This window comes from Geotrypetes seraphini, chromosome 17, assembly GCF_902459505.1.
Source record: "Geotrypetes seraphini chromosome 17, aGeoSer1.1, whole genome shotgun sequence".
In the NCBI taxonomy this organism is placed as follows: domain Eukaryota; kingdom Metazoa; phylum Chordata; class Amphibia; order Gymnophiona; family Dermophiidae; genus Geotrypetes; species Geotrypetes seraphini.
Window position 1 is genome coordinate 43,817,340 of NC_047100.1, and position 17,531 is coordinate 43,834,870.

Here is a 17,531-nt window from a genome sequence, read left to right on the forward strand (position 1 = left end):
AGCCATCTCTTTTTCCAAGCTGAAGAATCCCAATCTCTTTAGTGTTCCCTCATATGAGAAGAGTTCCATTCCCTTTATCATTTTGGTCAATCTTCTTTGAACCTTTTCTAATTCCACTATATGGTTTTTTTGAGATATGGCAACTAGAACTGTGTGCCTTACTCAAGGTGAAGACGCATCATAAGAACATAAGATCTGCTATATTGGGACAGACCCCAGGTCCATCAAACCCAGTATCTTGTTTCTAACAGCGGCCGATCCAGGTCACGAGTACCTGACAAGATCCCAAAGAGTAAACATATGGAGCGATACAGAGGCATTATAATATGTTCAATCTTATTTACTGTTTGTTTCCTAATCATTCATAGCATTCTGTTTTTGGTTTTTTTTTTGCCACAGTCGCACACTGGGCAGAAGATTTCAGCGTAGTATCTACAATGACACCCAGATCTTTTTCTTGGGTGCTGACTCCTCAGGTGAACCCTAGCATAAGGTAATTATTATTTGGATTATTCTTCCTGATGTGCATCATTTTACATTTGTCCACATTAAATTTCATCTGCCATTTGGATGCCCAGTCTTCTAATTTCCTAAGGTCTTCCTGCCATTTTTCACAGTCCTCATGTGATTTGACAACTTTGAATAGTTTTGTGTCATTTGAAAATTTAATCACCTCACTTGTTCCAATTTCCAGATCATTTATAAATATGTTAAATAGCACCGGTTCCAGTACAGATCCCTGGGGCACTCCACTATTTACCCTCCTTCATTGAGAAAAATGTCCATTTAACCCTACCCTCTGTTTTTTGTCTAATAACCAATTCTTAATCCACAACAGAACATTGCCTCCTATCCCATCTCTCTAATTTTATCGTGAATCTCTTATGAGGAATTTTGTTTAAAACTTTCTGAAAATCTAGATATACTACGTCAACTGGCTCACCTTTAGCCACATGTTTATTCATGCCACTAAACTAAACTAAACCTTAGGTTTGTATACCGCGCCATCTCCACAAGCGTAGAGCTCGGCACGGTTTACAGAGTTAGGAAGAAAGGAACTCCAATGAAGGGTTATAGGAAAGGAACAAGAAGAAAGAGCGGGACAAGGGTCCCAGAGAGCAGGAGGTGTTAGATTTTTGAAAAGAGCCAAGTTTTCAGGTGTTTGCGGAAGAATTGGAGGGAGTTTGAATTTCTGAGCAGGGTTGTGAGGTTGTTCCAGAGTTCTGTGGTTCTAAAGGGGAGGGATGTTCCTAGAAATGAAGCAAACCGATGAGGCAAGACCTTCTTTGGCTGTACCCATGCTGACTCTGTCCCATGTTTGTCTACGTATTCTGTAATTTTATTTTTTATAATAATTTCCACTATTTTGCCTGACCCTGAAGTCAGGTTTACCGGTCTGTAATTTCCTGGATCACTGGAACCCTTCTTAAAAAGGCGCTACAACGCAAATACTTTTGGCAAAGTCCATCATTCCATTTGACACTGGGTATAATGCAGTGACCATTGCTCTGAGCCATCCAGCCTGTTTTCTTATAGTGAGCTTTGAATGCTTGTGACTTAATGGCTATATTTGCACAATTTTCACAGTGTTTTCATATTTGCTGCCAAAAATTCTTCCTTGCCATCATCCCTAATTTAAGCTATCCCTTCTCAAGAGATAGCTTGGTTAGTCTTCTTATGATTTTGTTCACTGTCCAAGGTAGAAAGCAGAAGTGTTAGGTTCCATGAATTTAATCAGTTATTTACACGTGCATGCACTCAGAACATTTCTCAGAACTGGGTTTTTTTTTAGTGAAAGTGGCATCTGAGAAAACAGCTTGCAGCTCAGATGTTAGCTGTCTTTTCGTGTGAAGCCGTCTCCGATGTAGTTGAAGGCTTCAGGCTTTGTGGTGAGCGCTTTTGTGGTGGTTTTTATTTGCAAAGGCTTCTGCATGCAGTTCTGGGAGTATTAACTGCTTTTTGTTAGGGGAATCTGTAGTTCTCTCCGCTCTGAACCCAATAGAGTCTTATCTCCCCCTATCCCTGACTTGCTTTCTGCTTCTAATTTACACTAGCTCTGGAGCCAAGGAATAAGAAGTAGAACTTTGGATCCATTGAAGTGGCTGTCAAACCACAAAACTTTTATGGCAGTCTTAAATGGAGACAGTTTTGTCCTTTATATTTGAAGGACTCCCCGTTCCCTATATCTGAGGTTCTCTTTCAAACCCTGTTCACTATTATAATAAGGAAGATGTCAGGTTGACCCACCAGACCATTTACTTTTATTGCAATTTTAAATATCATCACTAAAAGAAAAGAGCGTGTTTGAAAGATCCTTGCTGGACAAAGCAGACAGCACACTGGGTGGGGAAGGGGATAGCTGGAGAGGGGTCCCCCTTCTGTTATAGTTGGCCTTGCTTCTCAGGAGTAATTTGTGTAACTGTTTTATTACTTGGGACCTAGCTAGGTACTTAATGCCTGGGTTGGTCACTGTTGGAAAAAGGATACTGGGCTTTGATCCGCCCCAGTATGGCATTTCCATCTATACATATTTTTCTTTCCCTAAGCTCATCTTTCCCCCACATATTCTCTTTGCTGCTTCCCATCTCCTTTCCTCAACACACTCTCCTCCAATTCCATTCCCAGTTAGTCCCAAACTGTTATGGTTTGGTCTACATAAGAATTGCCGCTGCTGGGTCAGATCAGTGGTCCATCGTGCCCAGCAGTCTGCTCACACGGCGGCCCTTAGGTCAAAGACCAGTGCCCTGACTAAGACTATCCTTACCTGCGTACGTTCTGGTTCAGCAGGAACTTGTCTAACTTTGTCTTGAATCCCTGGAGGGTGTTTTCCCCTATAACAGCCTCCGGAAGAGCGTTCCAGTTTTCCACCACTCTCTGGATGAAGTAGATCTTCCTTACGTTTGTGCGGAATCTATCCCATTTAATTCCTTCCAATATTTAATGAGCAGATGTGGCCAGTTTAAAGGTGGAGAGCTCTTAAAGGTCCTGGGTTATAATAGATAGCTCGTTAACACCTCCCCCCTCCCCTTTTACAAAACCGCGCAAGAGGTTTTTAATTTCAGCCGGCATTCTGAATGCTCTGCGCTCATAGGAACTCTTATGACCGTCAGATCAGCGCAGAGCATTCAGCACACCAGCTGGTACTAAACACCTCTTCCGCGGTTTGTTAAAAAAAAAAAAAACGGGGAGGGAGTGGGGTAAGTTTGGAAAGTCATATTAATGTTTTAGTTCACAACTGAGGCAGGTTCAATCTTACTTTTTTCAGCAACAACATAGAATATTAGTGCAGTTGATTTGTTTTATCTTTATTTGATTATTGTAACTCTCTATTCAGGAATTTCTGCTACTCTGCTGAAGAAATTTAAGCCGATGAAGAATCCTGAGGCAATGCTTAGTTTCTACAACTCCAGATTTGACCAACAATTGGAAAAATTACAAGAATCTTAATTACACATTCTGGTGAAATTTGTTATGCCATATTTTTAAGATGGAAAGAGCAATAGCGGTACAAAAAGGGACATATAATAACTTTGTAAAGATATGTGGGCCATTGGCAAAGTATTGTGATGAATAGACATCAATTCTTTTCTTTTCCTTTTCTTAGCTCTGTTTAGTAAGTTTTTTTTTTTAGGATTTTTTATATACCGCCTATCAAGGTTATCTAAGTGGTTTTTACAATCAGGTACTCAAGCATTTTCCCTATCTGTCCCGGTGGGCTCACAATCTATCTAACGTACCTGGAGCTATGGAGGACTGAGTGACTTGCCCAGGGTCACAAGGAGCAGCGTGGGGTTTGAACCCACAACCCCAGGATGCTGAGGCTGTAGCTTCAACCACTGCGCCACACACTCAAGGGGGAGGGTGGATTTGGGGTGTAATTTAATAAGATTTGTTATCATATGTTATATACATATCGTATACTCTATTTTAGTTGAAAATGTGATGAAGGGTGGGTGGATGGGGTTTTTATTTTTTTGTTTTGTTTTTTTACACTATTAGATTTTATGTGTTAGATATAGTGCTATATTGGAATTACTTGTATGATATATTTTTGTGCACTTGTTTGATTTGAAAATGAATAAAGATTTTTTTAAAATGCTTTTGCTGGTGGAACTTCATTGGCTTCCTGTTAGTTTGCGGGTAGAAATTAAATTATGTTGCCTGCTATTTAAAACTTTATATGGAGAAATTCCTGAAACATTTCCTACGTTTATTTTGATTATAGGAGGAAATTTTAGTCACTGGGGCTTGAATTAGTTACTATTGACTTAAATTAATGAACTGTGTAAATCATATAACAGTACAAGTATGGAATTCACTTCCTCTTAAGAATTGTGAAATTACCTCCTATATTATATTTCATAAAAGATTGAAAACTTTCAATCAGTGGCTTTGAGCACCCCCAGGACGTGCTAACTTTCCATCTGCTATTTAGGAGGTGCTATGGGCTTTTTCTGTTATGAACGTGCTAACCTGTCGGCGTACTACCTGATTAGCGCATTCACACCCTTTCTCCGCCTCTCACCCAAAAATACCCAAAAATAAATGCTGCATGCTTAATCTAATCTTCAATTTATATACGGGTCATCTCCCAACAGAGCTCGACTTGGTTCACATGTAATTAAGACTAGAGTACATGAGAAACAGAGCATAGAAAAAAAAAAAAAAAAAGCTGGACACAGAAGTCAAAACTAATACAGAACGCTAACATATCCTGTGTTAGGTCATTTAAAATAGCTTACAAAATAACAATAAAGTAGGGAAAAAACCAAGAATAAGAAAAACCCAGAACATGGAATAACACAACACTAACATTCAATAAGAACAGAAAAACAATGTCTTCAAACACTTGCTAACAGTGACATAGTGAGGGTAGGATGCGCCCCCCACCCTCTTCTCTGCCATGCACACGTTCCCTTCCCTCCCTTAGTACCTTTTTAACTCTTAACCGGCACAAGCAGCATCTCCAACCTGCTCCTCACATCAGCCTCAACTTTCCCTTTGAAATCACTTCCTAGTCCCGTGACCAGGAAATGACTTCGGAGGGAGAGCCGAGGCTGGTGCCAGCTGCAGGTTGGAGGTGCTGCTTGCGCCATCAAAGAGATGAGGAGAAGAGCTGCCGGCACCCCCACCAAGACAGCAACCGGGGCAGTCAGCCCCCCTTAATACAGTACACTGCTTCCTAAAAGACAACAGTGAATCCAGTTCTCTCCATTTGGAAGCATTACCTAATGAACATAAGAAGTGCCATCTCCGGAACAGACCCTAGGTCCATCAAGTCCGGCGATCCGCACACGCGGAGGCCCCGCCAGGTGTACCCTGGCATAGTTTTGGTCCCCATATCGCTCCACGCTTCTCATAAAGAGAAGTGCATCTAGCCTACCCCTACCCATGTCACTTCATGCCACTCATAAGGAGATGTACATCTAACTTACCCTTAAATCCTAGAATGGTGGATTCCGCAATTACCTCTTCTGGGAGAGCATTCCAGGTGTCCACCACTCGTTGCGTGAAGCAGAACTTCCTGATATTTGTCTTGAACTTGTCCCCCCTTAGCTTCAGCCCATGTCCTCTTGTCCGTGCCACATTGGACATTGTAAATAACGTTTTTTCCTGCTCTATTTTGTCGATTCCTTTCAGTATTTTGAATGTCTCGATCATATCCCCTCGTAGTCTCCTTTTCTCAAGGGAGAACAACCCCAGTCTCTTAAGTCTTTCCTCGTAATCCAGGTTCTCCATACCTTTCACCAGCTTTGTTGCTCGTCTCTGCACCCTCTCTAGCAGTATGATATCCTTCTTTAGGTATGGAGACCAATGCTGGACGCAGTATTCCAAGTGTGGTCTGACCATCGCTCTATAAAGCGGCATTATGACTTTCTCCGATCTACTCGTGATTCCCTTCTTTATCATGCCTAGCATTCTATTCGCGTTCTTCACTGCCGCCGCACATTGCACCGATGGCTTCAGTGTCCTATCGATTAATACTCCCAGGTCCTTTTCCTGTTCAGATTTTCCCAGAGTTGCACTTGACATACTATACTTGTGTTCCTTATTTTTTCTGCCTAAGTGCATCACTTTGCATTTTTCCACATTAAACTTCACCTGCCATTTATCTGCCCAATTCTCCAATCGGCTCAAGTCACTCTGGAGTTCTTCACTGTCCTTCTGCGATTTGATGGCCCGGCATAGCTTTGTGTCATCTGCAAACTTGATGATCTCACTGGATGTTCCATCCTCTAGGTCATTGATGAAGATATTAAATAAGATGGGCCCAAGTACCGAGCCCTGGGGCATACCGCTAGTCACATTTTCCCAGTCCGAGAACTTCCCATTTATGCCCACTCTCTGCCTTCTGTTCTCCAGCCATTTGCCTATCCATCTTAGTATATCTCCTTCTATTCCTGAAGAAATATTACAAACTGTTGCTCTGCTGAAAAAGCGTTATCAGATAATCCACAAGCCACATTACTTACTGGTGATATTGCCAGCATGAGAAGAACACAGCATAAATTTCAGCAGGCAGAAATAAGTTATTTTAATCAGCGGACCTATGAAGACTGACCTGGATGTTTATTAATCTTGGTACACTGCCTTTCATTACTGCACACGCAAAGCAGTTGTGGAGTGTGTTTGCTAGACTAGTGCAAGTAATGGCTAATGTTACATATCCAAGTGCACTTTTCTGTGTTTTTGTAGGAGCTGGTGGTACTAGTGATAGAGGAATTCCAGAGAAAAGTGAAACCTGGGGGAGCAGAACACAGAGACCTGGCAGTAGCAGAAGCTTCTCAGTGCCCCATGATCCTGGAAGTTGGTTGCGGATCAGGAGCCATATCCCTGAGTTTGCTAAAGAAATTCCCAAAGGTAAATGTATGTATTTATTTATTAGGATATATTTATTGCCAAGGTAGTAGTAAGAGCTTGAGCGGACTTTGAGGGTTAAACCTGTGCACATCCAGTCTGATACACTTCAAAAGTGCAACAAAGTCTATTCAGTACAAACCTAAGCCTATTACTTCACAGACTTAGGGGAAGCACAATAGTCTCTCAGTTCAAATGCAGTTTCCTATAAAGGCCTATGGCTTACAGGATCCCAGATCTGGTCTGGCTACTGGCTACCACGCCCCAAACACTTAAGTGCAAGAGTCTCAATATACAAAGGTGGCTTACCTTAACCAAGCAGAGTACCTGTCTCTTCGTTACAGTCTCTTACACTCATTTGAATCAGTTCATTTCCCAGAGTTCTGCCTCAGCCCACAGCTAGGGATTATCTCTTCTAAGGGAGACCTCTTGTCCCAATAAGCTTGTGCCCCCTACTGTATACTGGTGCAGTTGTAGCATCAGTGAGGGAGCACCCCTTACTCTCTTACAGTGATGTACAACAAGAATAAGCCAGACATAGACAACAGAAAATTATATCTGTAAAAGTATTCAAATAAAAGTACACATTATGGCATCATATGGAAGAAATGTTTGATGTGGTAGTAGAGGGGTTGGGAGAGATGCACCCCGGATCCTCATGCACCCTGGATCCCTCACTCTCTCTTTTTTTCCACTTCCTTTGCAGCAAGGGAAAGAGTGAGAGAAAAAGAGATGGTGGACAATGTGAGATAGAGGAAGACATGTTGCACATGGGGGTGGAGGAGAGAGGAAGAAATGCTGTGCAGAAGAGGAAAGGGGAAAAGGGATGGAAGGGAGGGAGGATGCTGTACAATGGGAGGGAGGGAAGAGAGACATGCTGGACCATGGTAGGAGGAACCAATGGACAGCAATCACTTGAAGAACAATTTGCAGAGACAGGAAAGTAGAAAAAAGAAACTGGAACCAACTTGATGGAAAAATAAATCTCCAGACAACAAAGGTAAAAAAAAGGAATTTATTGACTGAAATTTGTTAGCTTTGGGAAATGTATATAGAAGATGTCTTTGTATTGTGTTCAAAAGAAAAGGAAATGTATTTCTAGTTTTATTTCTCCAGTGTTGAAGCACTGCCTGACCCTTGCTGTGGCTAGTGGGGATCCCTAAGCACCACCTGCTGAGGACCTCTTCTAAAGGCAGCCAGAACTCCCCTCCACAAAGCATAGCAGTCGCTGGCAACATCCCTGAGCCACTGAGGTGCCAGCATCTGTGACTTGGGGGATACTGCTTCTGCCTGCCAAGCTTGGCAAAAGGGACCCTCGGCTAACTTCAGAGGAAGTCCTCAGCTGACATATCTTGAGAGTCCTCATCAGCTGGAGGCTCTGGCAGAGACCCGTTTACAAAGTATGTATTCTTCCCAATTAATTTTTCCAAATAATAAAGTGTCTTTGCTTATTTGTAAATGGGTCTCTACTACAGCCTTTAATTCAGTAGCATAATTAAATGAAATAACTTATCTGTGCCAGGGTATGGTGTTTGAATGTTGTACCTGAGGTATGCTTGGGATGTGTGTGTGGTTTATGTGAGACTGGATGACTGTGAACGGAATCGTTTGGGGATTCTCTAGTTCATTGGATGGACTCGATTTCCAGGGGGAATGGGCGGGGACGGGTTTGATTCCAGCAGGCACTGGTAGGGATGGGTTTGATTTCTGTCCCTACGCAGGTTTGCTATAGAGAAACCCCTCCGAAGCTCATGTCTCTCTTGACTGAATCCCATGAAGGCTGCAATATGCACACACATGGCTCCTTTAGAGTTAGCCTGAATATGTGTGATTTTGTCGTCTGGAAACTGGAGCATTTTCATTCAGAATTCAGACTATTGACATCTATTTTAAAGCAGTATATCTGTGTGAAAACCTTAAATTTAGCCCATACAAAATAGTTTGAATTTTGTTGGGGATGTTACAGTGCTTTTTCATTTTTTTTTTCCTTGAGAAATCTTTAAACTAAGCCATTACCGTATTTTCATGCATATAACGCGCACACGTGTAAAACGCGCACACGGGTATAGCGCGCGGGAACAAAGCATTTATGTAAAAAAATTTTCTTATAGCGCGCACACGCATATACCGCACTCCTCTCCCCTGTACCTTATTTTAGTTCCTCCAGTTCAGCTTGATAGGCCTGTTCCTCCATGTCCTTCCTGCTGCACGGGCTGAGGCGAAGGGAGTCATAGGAGCGGCGGTGGAGGCAGCTGAAGCCCGAATGTGCCGCCCAGCGCTGCCATGGTGGAAGGGAGGGAGGAGAGCGGGAGGCTGGAACTAGCCGCTGCTGCCACTATTGCCGTGCTGTAGCTGCTAACTCTCTTTTCAGGGCCGCCATGCCGGGACTCTCAGCAGCTTCCGGTTCCGAAGGCTGCTGCTTGTGTCCGGCCTACGGGGAAGATGATGTTCGTGTGGGAAGCAGGACTCGCTGTCTCCAGATGCCTCCATAGCAGCAGAGCGGCGCGCAAGGCTGCCTGCCTGGTTGGCTGACGTGACTGCCTCTTCCCTTCTCTAGCGACAGAGTGGCAATATAAAAATATAACGCGCTCACAGATATAACGCGCATGGTTATTCCGTGTTTGTAAAATCTTGCATAGCGCGCGCGTTATATGCGTGAAAATACGGTAGTCTTTCAAAGTGCCTACTATATTTGTCGGACAGATACCTGGATACAGTACATAAAAAATGAAACTTCCCTCCATAATGAAAATTGCAATAGTAAGTACAGCAAATAAAGTGTAAAGAAAATGGGAAAAATGCAAAAATTATAAAATGCAGCAGAAACTGAGGATTGGAGACCATGATACAGAGTTGTGCCTGCACTTCTGCTACTCTTTGGCTTTTAGCCAGGTACTATAGTGACCTAGATTGGCCATTGTGAGAACGGGCTACTGGGCTTGATGGACCCAGCAAGGACAGTAACCACGTGCAAGACAGCTGCTGTCTCTCCTGATTTGCTGATGTTTTCATTTCAGAGTCGTGTTGTGGCTGTGGACAAAGAAGAAGCTGCTGTGAGTCTGACCAGGGACAACGCCACGAGGTAAAAGCAGCCTATGTACATACCGATGCTTCCCATATCCTGGCTTATGTCCCTCAGGCCTGGTGCCAGCATTCCAAAGGGTCGTACCCATGATGTTTCCCATTCTCTTTCTGGCAACTTTATTTGTCTTACTCTCTTCTGTACTGTAGACACCTCTGTATTCTTTGGTATTTCACTTCTAATTTCCTGCATACTGTATTCCCCTAGTCTGCTGCTGTGTTAACTCCTTCTAAAATGTCTAATACCCAGGCATTTCACATGTCCTCCATGCCCATAGGATGGCAGAACCAAATACTGCTTCTAAGTGCTTCTTAGAAGAACCTGGACACTACATCAATGGCTTTATGGTCAGAATACTAAAAGAAAACTTTAAAATAATCTAAGATTGCAAGACCTTGGAAGTTAAGGCATCCTACCACCGTCTAGCAGTGTGCAGTTTTTGGAAGAAAAACAACTCTCCGAGGCAAGACACCTACACTGTAGGTGTTTGTCATGGGTCTAGGCAGATGGGTAGGTAGGGCACTGATGTGTTCAACAGCTTTGAAGCAATGTCCTGTTTGAAACTGTCGGTGATTAAAGCATAAGAATAGCCTTACTGGGTCAGACCAATGGTCCATCAAGCCCAGTAGAACAAGCAGTACAACTTCCGTCAGGTACCATCGGTGGTTAGAGAACTTCTTCGACACGATGTCGGCGATTTCACGATCAACTGATTTGTAGTCATGCGTATCGAGGAAAAATTTGAGATCAAGAATGGGGGTGTCTTGTGCTTTGAACGCTGTCATCCACAGTGGCACATAAGAGGCCAGAAAATGGTTGAATTGCTCCAATTTCACGACCATCTCCTTGTCGTACAACAGTTGACTAGAAAACATGAAGATTTTTGTTCCATATATGTTGCAGTCCATCCAACGTGCTTGAAGTTTCACTCCCGGCTTCATGAAATGTACACTCCCGACGCCTTTTCCTTACAGAGGCGTTTCAACCCTAAACTGGGTCTTCTTCGGGGGGAATTTCTGAACCAAAGTTGCCTTAGAATGCAAAAAGATATTTAAATAAAATATTTAAATAAAAAACCAAAAAATGGTCTAAGAGACATTTGGAGCATTGAGATTGGACATCAAATTAATGCATCTCAATGGCCACTAATTTGGTCTTGGAGAATGGGATGTACAGTGTCAGCATCTATGAGACAAACATGGTTCTTTTTATTACATAGAGCTTTTTGGACCCCTACTCGTTTACAAAAATTAGACAGTTCTAAGTCTAATAGATGCTGGCACTGTAATCTAGAACCAGGGACATTAGATCATTTATTATATCATTGTCCTTATATTAAAATTTTTTGGAATTCAATTTGGCCACAAATTAATAAATTAATGGAAAATCATATTGCAATATCATATGATACAATTTTATTTGGAACAATGATGAGAATAAAAAGTCAAATTTCACCAGAAAATAATAAGCTTTTATTAATTATGACAGGGGTTGCCATTCAACATATAACTAACAATTGGAAAAATTACAACAACCTAAATTACACATTTTGGTGGAATACAATATGTCATATTTTTATTTTTTTTTTTTTTTTTTTTTTTTCCATTATATTTTTATTTTCAAATTTCACAAAAAGTGTACACAATAATAAAATACATTTGATACATGCATGGTATCACTTTTATATCTATCACAATGTATATCTGAATTTGATTTTCCCCTTCACCCTCCCCCCACCCCTTCACCACTTTAATATAATGTTTTCAAATTTTATAAAAGTCTATAACATATTAGAATATAATTGATAATTATTCAATAATATATTTATATCTAATGCAATATATTCTGGATAAATTTTATTCATTTTCCCTCCTCCCACCCTTCTATTATCCCTTAAACATTTGTTACATTTTGTATCATATATTATAATATATTATATCTAAATTGTTTTCCTTACCCCCCCCTATATGTGTGTCATAAGAAGATCTCTAAAAGAAGAAAGGAAGAAAAAGTATTCTATTATTTAATCATTACAATATTTTGTCAATGGCCCCCATATCTTTATAAATTTATTATATGTCCCTTTTTGTATTGATATTGTTCTTTCCATTTTAAAAACATGGCATATTGTATTCCACCAAAATGTGTAGTTTAGGTTGTTGTAATTTTTCCAATTGTTAGTTATATGTTGAATGGCAACCCCTGTCATAATTAATAAAAGTTTATTATTTTCTGGTGAAATTTGACTTTTTTTTCTCATCATTGTTCCAAATAAAATTGTATCATATGATATTGCAATATGATTTTCCATTAATTTGTTAATTTGTGGCCAAATTGAATTCCAAAATATTTTAATATAAGGACAATGATATAATAAATGATCTAATGTCCCTGGTTCTAGATTACAGTGCCAGCATCTATTAGACTTAGAACTGTCTAGTTTTTGTAAACGAGTAGGGGTCCAAAAAGCTCTATGTAATAAAAAGAACCATGTTTGTCTCATAGACGCTGACACTGTACATCCCATTCTCCAAGACCAAATTAGTGGCCATTGAGATGCATTAATTTGATGTCCAATCTCAATGCTCCAAATGTCTCTTAGACCATTTTTTGGTTTTTTATTCAAATATCCAGATAATAATTTATACCACAATGCGGCTTGATGTCCTAGGAAGTCTGTTTTAAAGCATAAGAACTTTAAACTATATTGATTGTTTAATGATTTCCATTCAGGGAACCCAACCTGAATGGCCTGCTTCAATTGCAACCATTTAAAACTTTGTGTTTTATTAAGACCAAATCTATGTTGCAATTGTGGAAAATCCAGCAGTTTACCTTCTGAAATAATATCATCTAGAGATCTAATTCCTGCAATAATCCAGTTCTTCCAAAGGATTTGAGCTCCGCCAATTTTGATCTTGGAGTTTATCCATATGGATTGATTAGTTGATTTATATATTGGGATGGGTGTTAATTTATCAATAAATCTCAATGTTTTCCAAGTATCCATTATTATTTTATTTTCTCTGTATCTTTTAGGTATATTAATACTTGGTATATGAACTAAATTTAGGGGAAACATAAGGCGCCATTCCAAATATAACCAATCTGGTGCATTATCTATAAGTTCTGGGAGGATCCAATACATACCCTGACGTAGAATATAGGCTTGATGGTACCTATAGAAATTTGGAAAATTTACCCCTCCCTCCTTAATTGGTTTTTGTAAGGTTACTAAAGCTATTCTAGGTGTTTTACCAAGCCAAAGAAATTTTGTTAAAATTCTATTGAGCTTCTTATAAAAGGACCCCTGAAAATAAATAGGTATCATACTCATTTGGTAGCAAACCACAGGCAACATCATCATTTTAATAGTTTGAACTCTGCCCCACCAAGATATATGCAATGGGTTCCATTGTTCACATAACTCCGTTACTTTTTTTAATACATATTTTTCATTTTCTTTTACAGTATCTTCAATTGTTTTTTTAACTTGAATGCCTAGATATTTAAATCCTTCTTCTTTCCATATGAATGGAAAAATATCAAATAATCCTTTTACACAGTAAACATTCAAGGGTATAATTTCAGATTTATTCCAATTAATTTTGTAACCTGAAAATTTGCCAAACTTATCAATTAATTCCAATAAAGAAGATAAGGTAGACTCTGGATTTCTCAAATAAAGCAAAATATCATCAGCATAAGCCGATATTTTATATTCCATATCTAAATATGGAATTCCTTGTATCTCTCTCGTTTGCTGTATTGCTAACAATAAGGGTTCTAATACAACATCAAATAACAAAGGAGATAAAGGACAACCTTGTCTAACTCCCCTCTGCAATTGAAAACCATCAGATATCTTGTTATTAATATTTAATCTTGCAATCGGGAAGCTATACAATGTTTTTATCATTTGTATAAATCCAGAACCTATACCAAACCATTCTAAAGCCTGATACATAAAATTCCATTCTACCCTATCAAATGCTTTCTCGGCATCTAATGAAACTGTAAATGCCGGTTCATCCATTTTTTTTGATAAGTTTAGCATGTGAAATAATAATCTAGAGTTATTGGAGGAATGTCTTTTAGCAACGAAACCCGTTTGGTGCATATCTATAATATGTGGGAGAGCTTTGGCTAATCTCAAAGCCAAAATTTTCGCCAAAAGTTTATTATCAACGTTTATCAAAGATATAGGCCTGTAGTTTGAAACCAAAGTAGGATCTTTATTTGGCTTAGGCAAAACAATTATTATTGATTCAGCCATAGTACCTTTTATATTACCTTTTATAAGTTGTGTTTCATATAATTTTAATAAATGTGGGGAGAGGATATTTTGAAATGTTTTATAAAATTCTACTGTGTAACCATCACCACCTGGAGCGGATCCAACTCTAAGAGATCTCAATGCTATTTCTAATTCTTTTAATGATATAGGTTCTTCTAAACTTCGTTTTATATGATCAGGAATCTTAGGTCCATTTATTAAATCTAAAAATTTTTTTCCATCTTTTTGTTTCTCCAAATAAGGTTCGGAAGAATATAGATCCTTATAAAAATTTAAAAATTGTTTTAATATTATATTTGTTTGATTTGTTATTATACCATTATCATCTTTTATTCCATTAATGTTAGTTCTCCTTTTTTTTGCCTTAAGATAATTTGCTAATAATTTTCCCGCCTTATTAGAATTTCCATAATACACCGTTTGTTTGGAAAACAAATCTTTTCTTATCATTTTTGAAGTTAATTCATTATATTTACCTTTTACTTTCAAAAGAGCTTGCAAAACTTCATATTCCCATTTACTTATCAATTTAGCTTCTAATATTTTTATTTCTTTTTCTAATTCAATATATTGTTTTTTAATTTGTTTCCTAATAAAAGCTGAATATGATATGATATTACCCCTCATAGTTGCTTTAAATGCATCCCATACATTCTCTATAGATGTATCTTCCACTAAATTTATTTGAAAAAATTCATTAATTTGTGTTTTAATATTTTCCAAAAATTTGTCATCCACAAGCAATGCATTATCAAATCTCCAAAGAGGTCTATTATTTTCTAATTGATCTATTTGTAATTCTATCCATATTCCCGCATGATCCGAAATGATAATAGGATCAATGGAGGCTTTAATCACTTGTTGCACTTTATTTGTTGAAACAAAAATATAATCTATTCTTGAAAATGATTTATGAACCTGTGAACAAAATGAATATTCCTGATCGTTAAAATGAAGAATACGCCATATATCTTTCAAATCACATGATTGAACCAGATTATCTAGACCTAAAGATTTAATATTTTTACCTGGTTTTTTATCCAATAATGGATCCATTACAGCATTAAAATCTCCAGCCACCATTAAATTAGAGGCAGCCAGTGGTAATAACATATTTTGTAGCTTTTTGAAAAATTCTGATTGATTCGAATTAGGGGCATATATATTAAATAACGTCAGGGTATCATTTCCCATACCTATATCGATATGTATCCATCTTCCATGTGGATCTGAATTTTTTACCTTTATATTGGCCATACATTTTTTATTTATAAGGATTGCAACCCCTGCTTTTTTATCCACTGCTGGAGCAAAAAAACATTCTTTTATCCATCCACCTGATAATTTCTGTGATTCCTTCATATTAAGATGGGTCTCTTGCAGACAGTAAATATCCGCATTTTGTTTTTTTAAAAATGTTAATATTTTTTTCCTTTTAATTACGTGATTCAGGCCATTGACATTAATAGAATATATTTTAAAAGACATTATATATTCTAATACTTTTCATTATCTTATTCTTCCTCTCCTCTTTCATATTTAATATCCAAAAAATTTTCTTCATGACACACATATTTAACCCTAATGTATCTCCCTTAATTATTCTAATAAATTTTCTCCTTATCCCTCCCTTTCCCACCCAATACATTGGCTGCTTAAGGATACACATTTGAACTGTAATCCCAACATTCTCCCCATTCCAGGCAATCAATATTCAATTGTTTAAACAAATTTCCCTTCTATTTATCTATATTAATCTTTTATATTTATTTAATCATTTTTCATAACATTTTATTAATGTATCATTTTCCATTTAACAATATGTTAATTTGTATTTCCTTAGTATTATGATTTCAACATATAATTATTTTAAACATATATGCAGTGTATTATTTAATAATTTTCCTATATTCTGTTCTTTCTTTCATATAATTATTATTGTCTTTTCTTTGTATTGTTTTCCTCCATTTCTTCAAATATTTCGATATGTTATATTTTCTAATTTTTCATAGAGTTTTCAGAACCATCTTAATATATTTTGTTAATATATCATAGGTTCTGGTTTAGAGAGAAACTCTTTTAGTTTTTCGGGATCCTCAAAATATAAGGACTTGTCTCCAGATGACACTCTCATTTTCGCAGGGTAGTATAGACCATATTTAAATCCTTTTTCTTTGAGTAGAGGTCTCATGTCTAGTAGTTTTTTCCTTTTAGTTGCTGTGTTTTTGGCGAAGTCTGGTAAAAACCATAATCTTGATCCTTTATAATTCAAGTTTTTATCTTTTTTTGCAGCATTTAGTATCTCTAGTGCTTGTTGGTATCTCAACATTTTGAAAATGATTGGTCTTGGTCTGTTTTTATTTTCTAAATTTTTAATTGGGATTCTATGCGCCCTTTCAATTTCAATTGGTTGTTTCAAGTCTAATTGTAGAATTTTTGGAATTAAATTTTCAAGGAAAAGGATGGTATTTTTTCCCTCTAAATTTTCTTGTATTCCAAAGAGTTTGATGTTCTTTCTTCTTCCTCTATTCTCGTAATCCTCCAGTTGATCTTTTAATTTATTTAATTCCAGGCTGTCGTTTTTACATCTTTTTGATTCACATTCTATATTTTCCATTTTTGATTCTAGTTCAGTTGTTCTTTTGTTGTTAACTTCCATTTGTCTATGTATATTTAAAATTTCTTCTTTCATTTCCGACATATTAGTTATAGTTTCCTTCAGCATTTGTTTGATTTGTTTTAATTCTTCCATAACTTCTGTTTTGCTTAATGTGTCTGATTCTTCAATAGGAAGTGGTATTTTACTAGGTGTTATTTGGTCTTGTTTCTGTCTTTTTGCAGATGTACCAGCCTCATTTTTGTTTTGTCTGGTGCTTGCCATATTGTTGTTTTTAATCTCTTTTCTTCCAAAATTTAGTTTTATCTTTTAAAGTAGAAATTTTCTTTTCCTTTTTTGCCTTTTTTCCTTTTCCTTTTCTCTCTCTCAGTTATCTGTCTCAATCTTAAATACTCCTTTTTTAGTGTCTTTATCTCTTTAATATTGGTAAAAATGTTCTTTGAAGTAAGTGTCAGTTATTTGTTTCCAGTTCTCTGGCAGTCACTCTTTTTTTTTTTTTTTTTTTTTTTTTTTTTTATGACACCTCGCTTCAGCGCTGAATAAATAAAATAAAAAAACAAAAAAAAATTGTTTGGTAGTCCTTTCTTTTAATTCTCCTCTCACAAGCCCAATCGCAGCCCTGACCAAGGAGAGCAACCATTCATCTAATTTTCTTCCCTTGTTTTGACAAACTTGAA

The 17,531-nt window shown here is 37.7% G+C and overlaps 1 protein-coding gene across 6 annotated transcripts in view; it reads left to right on the plus strand.

The window, feature by feature from the left end:
* HEMK1 (HemK methyltransferase family member 1) overlaps window positions 1-17,531 on the plus strand; it is a 99,581-nt gene that overhangs the window by 55,383 nt on the left and 26,667 nt on the right. For 5 of the 6 annotated variants that reach the window (XM_033926114.1, XM_033926118.1, XM_033926119.1 and 2 more), the window contains exons 5-6: window positions 6,697-6,867; window positions 9,876-9,940. In XM_033926114.1, the coding sequence (XP_033782005.1) occupies window positions 6,697-6,867; window positions 9,876-9,940 (236 nt within the window). The remainder of the gene's footprint in view (window positions 1-6,696; window positions 6,868-9,875; window positions 9,941-17,531) is intronic. The other variant, XM_033926117.1, reaches the window with a different exon arrangement.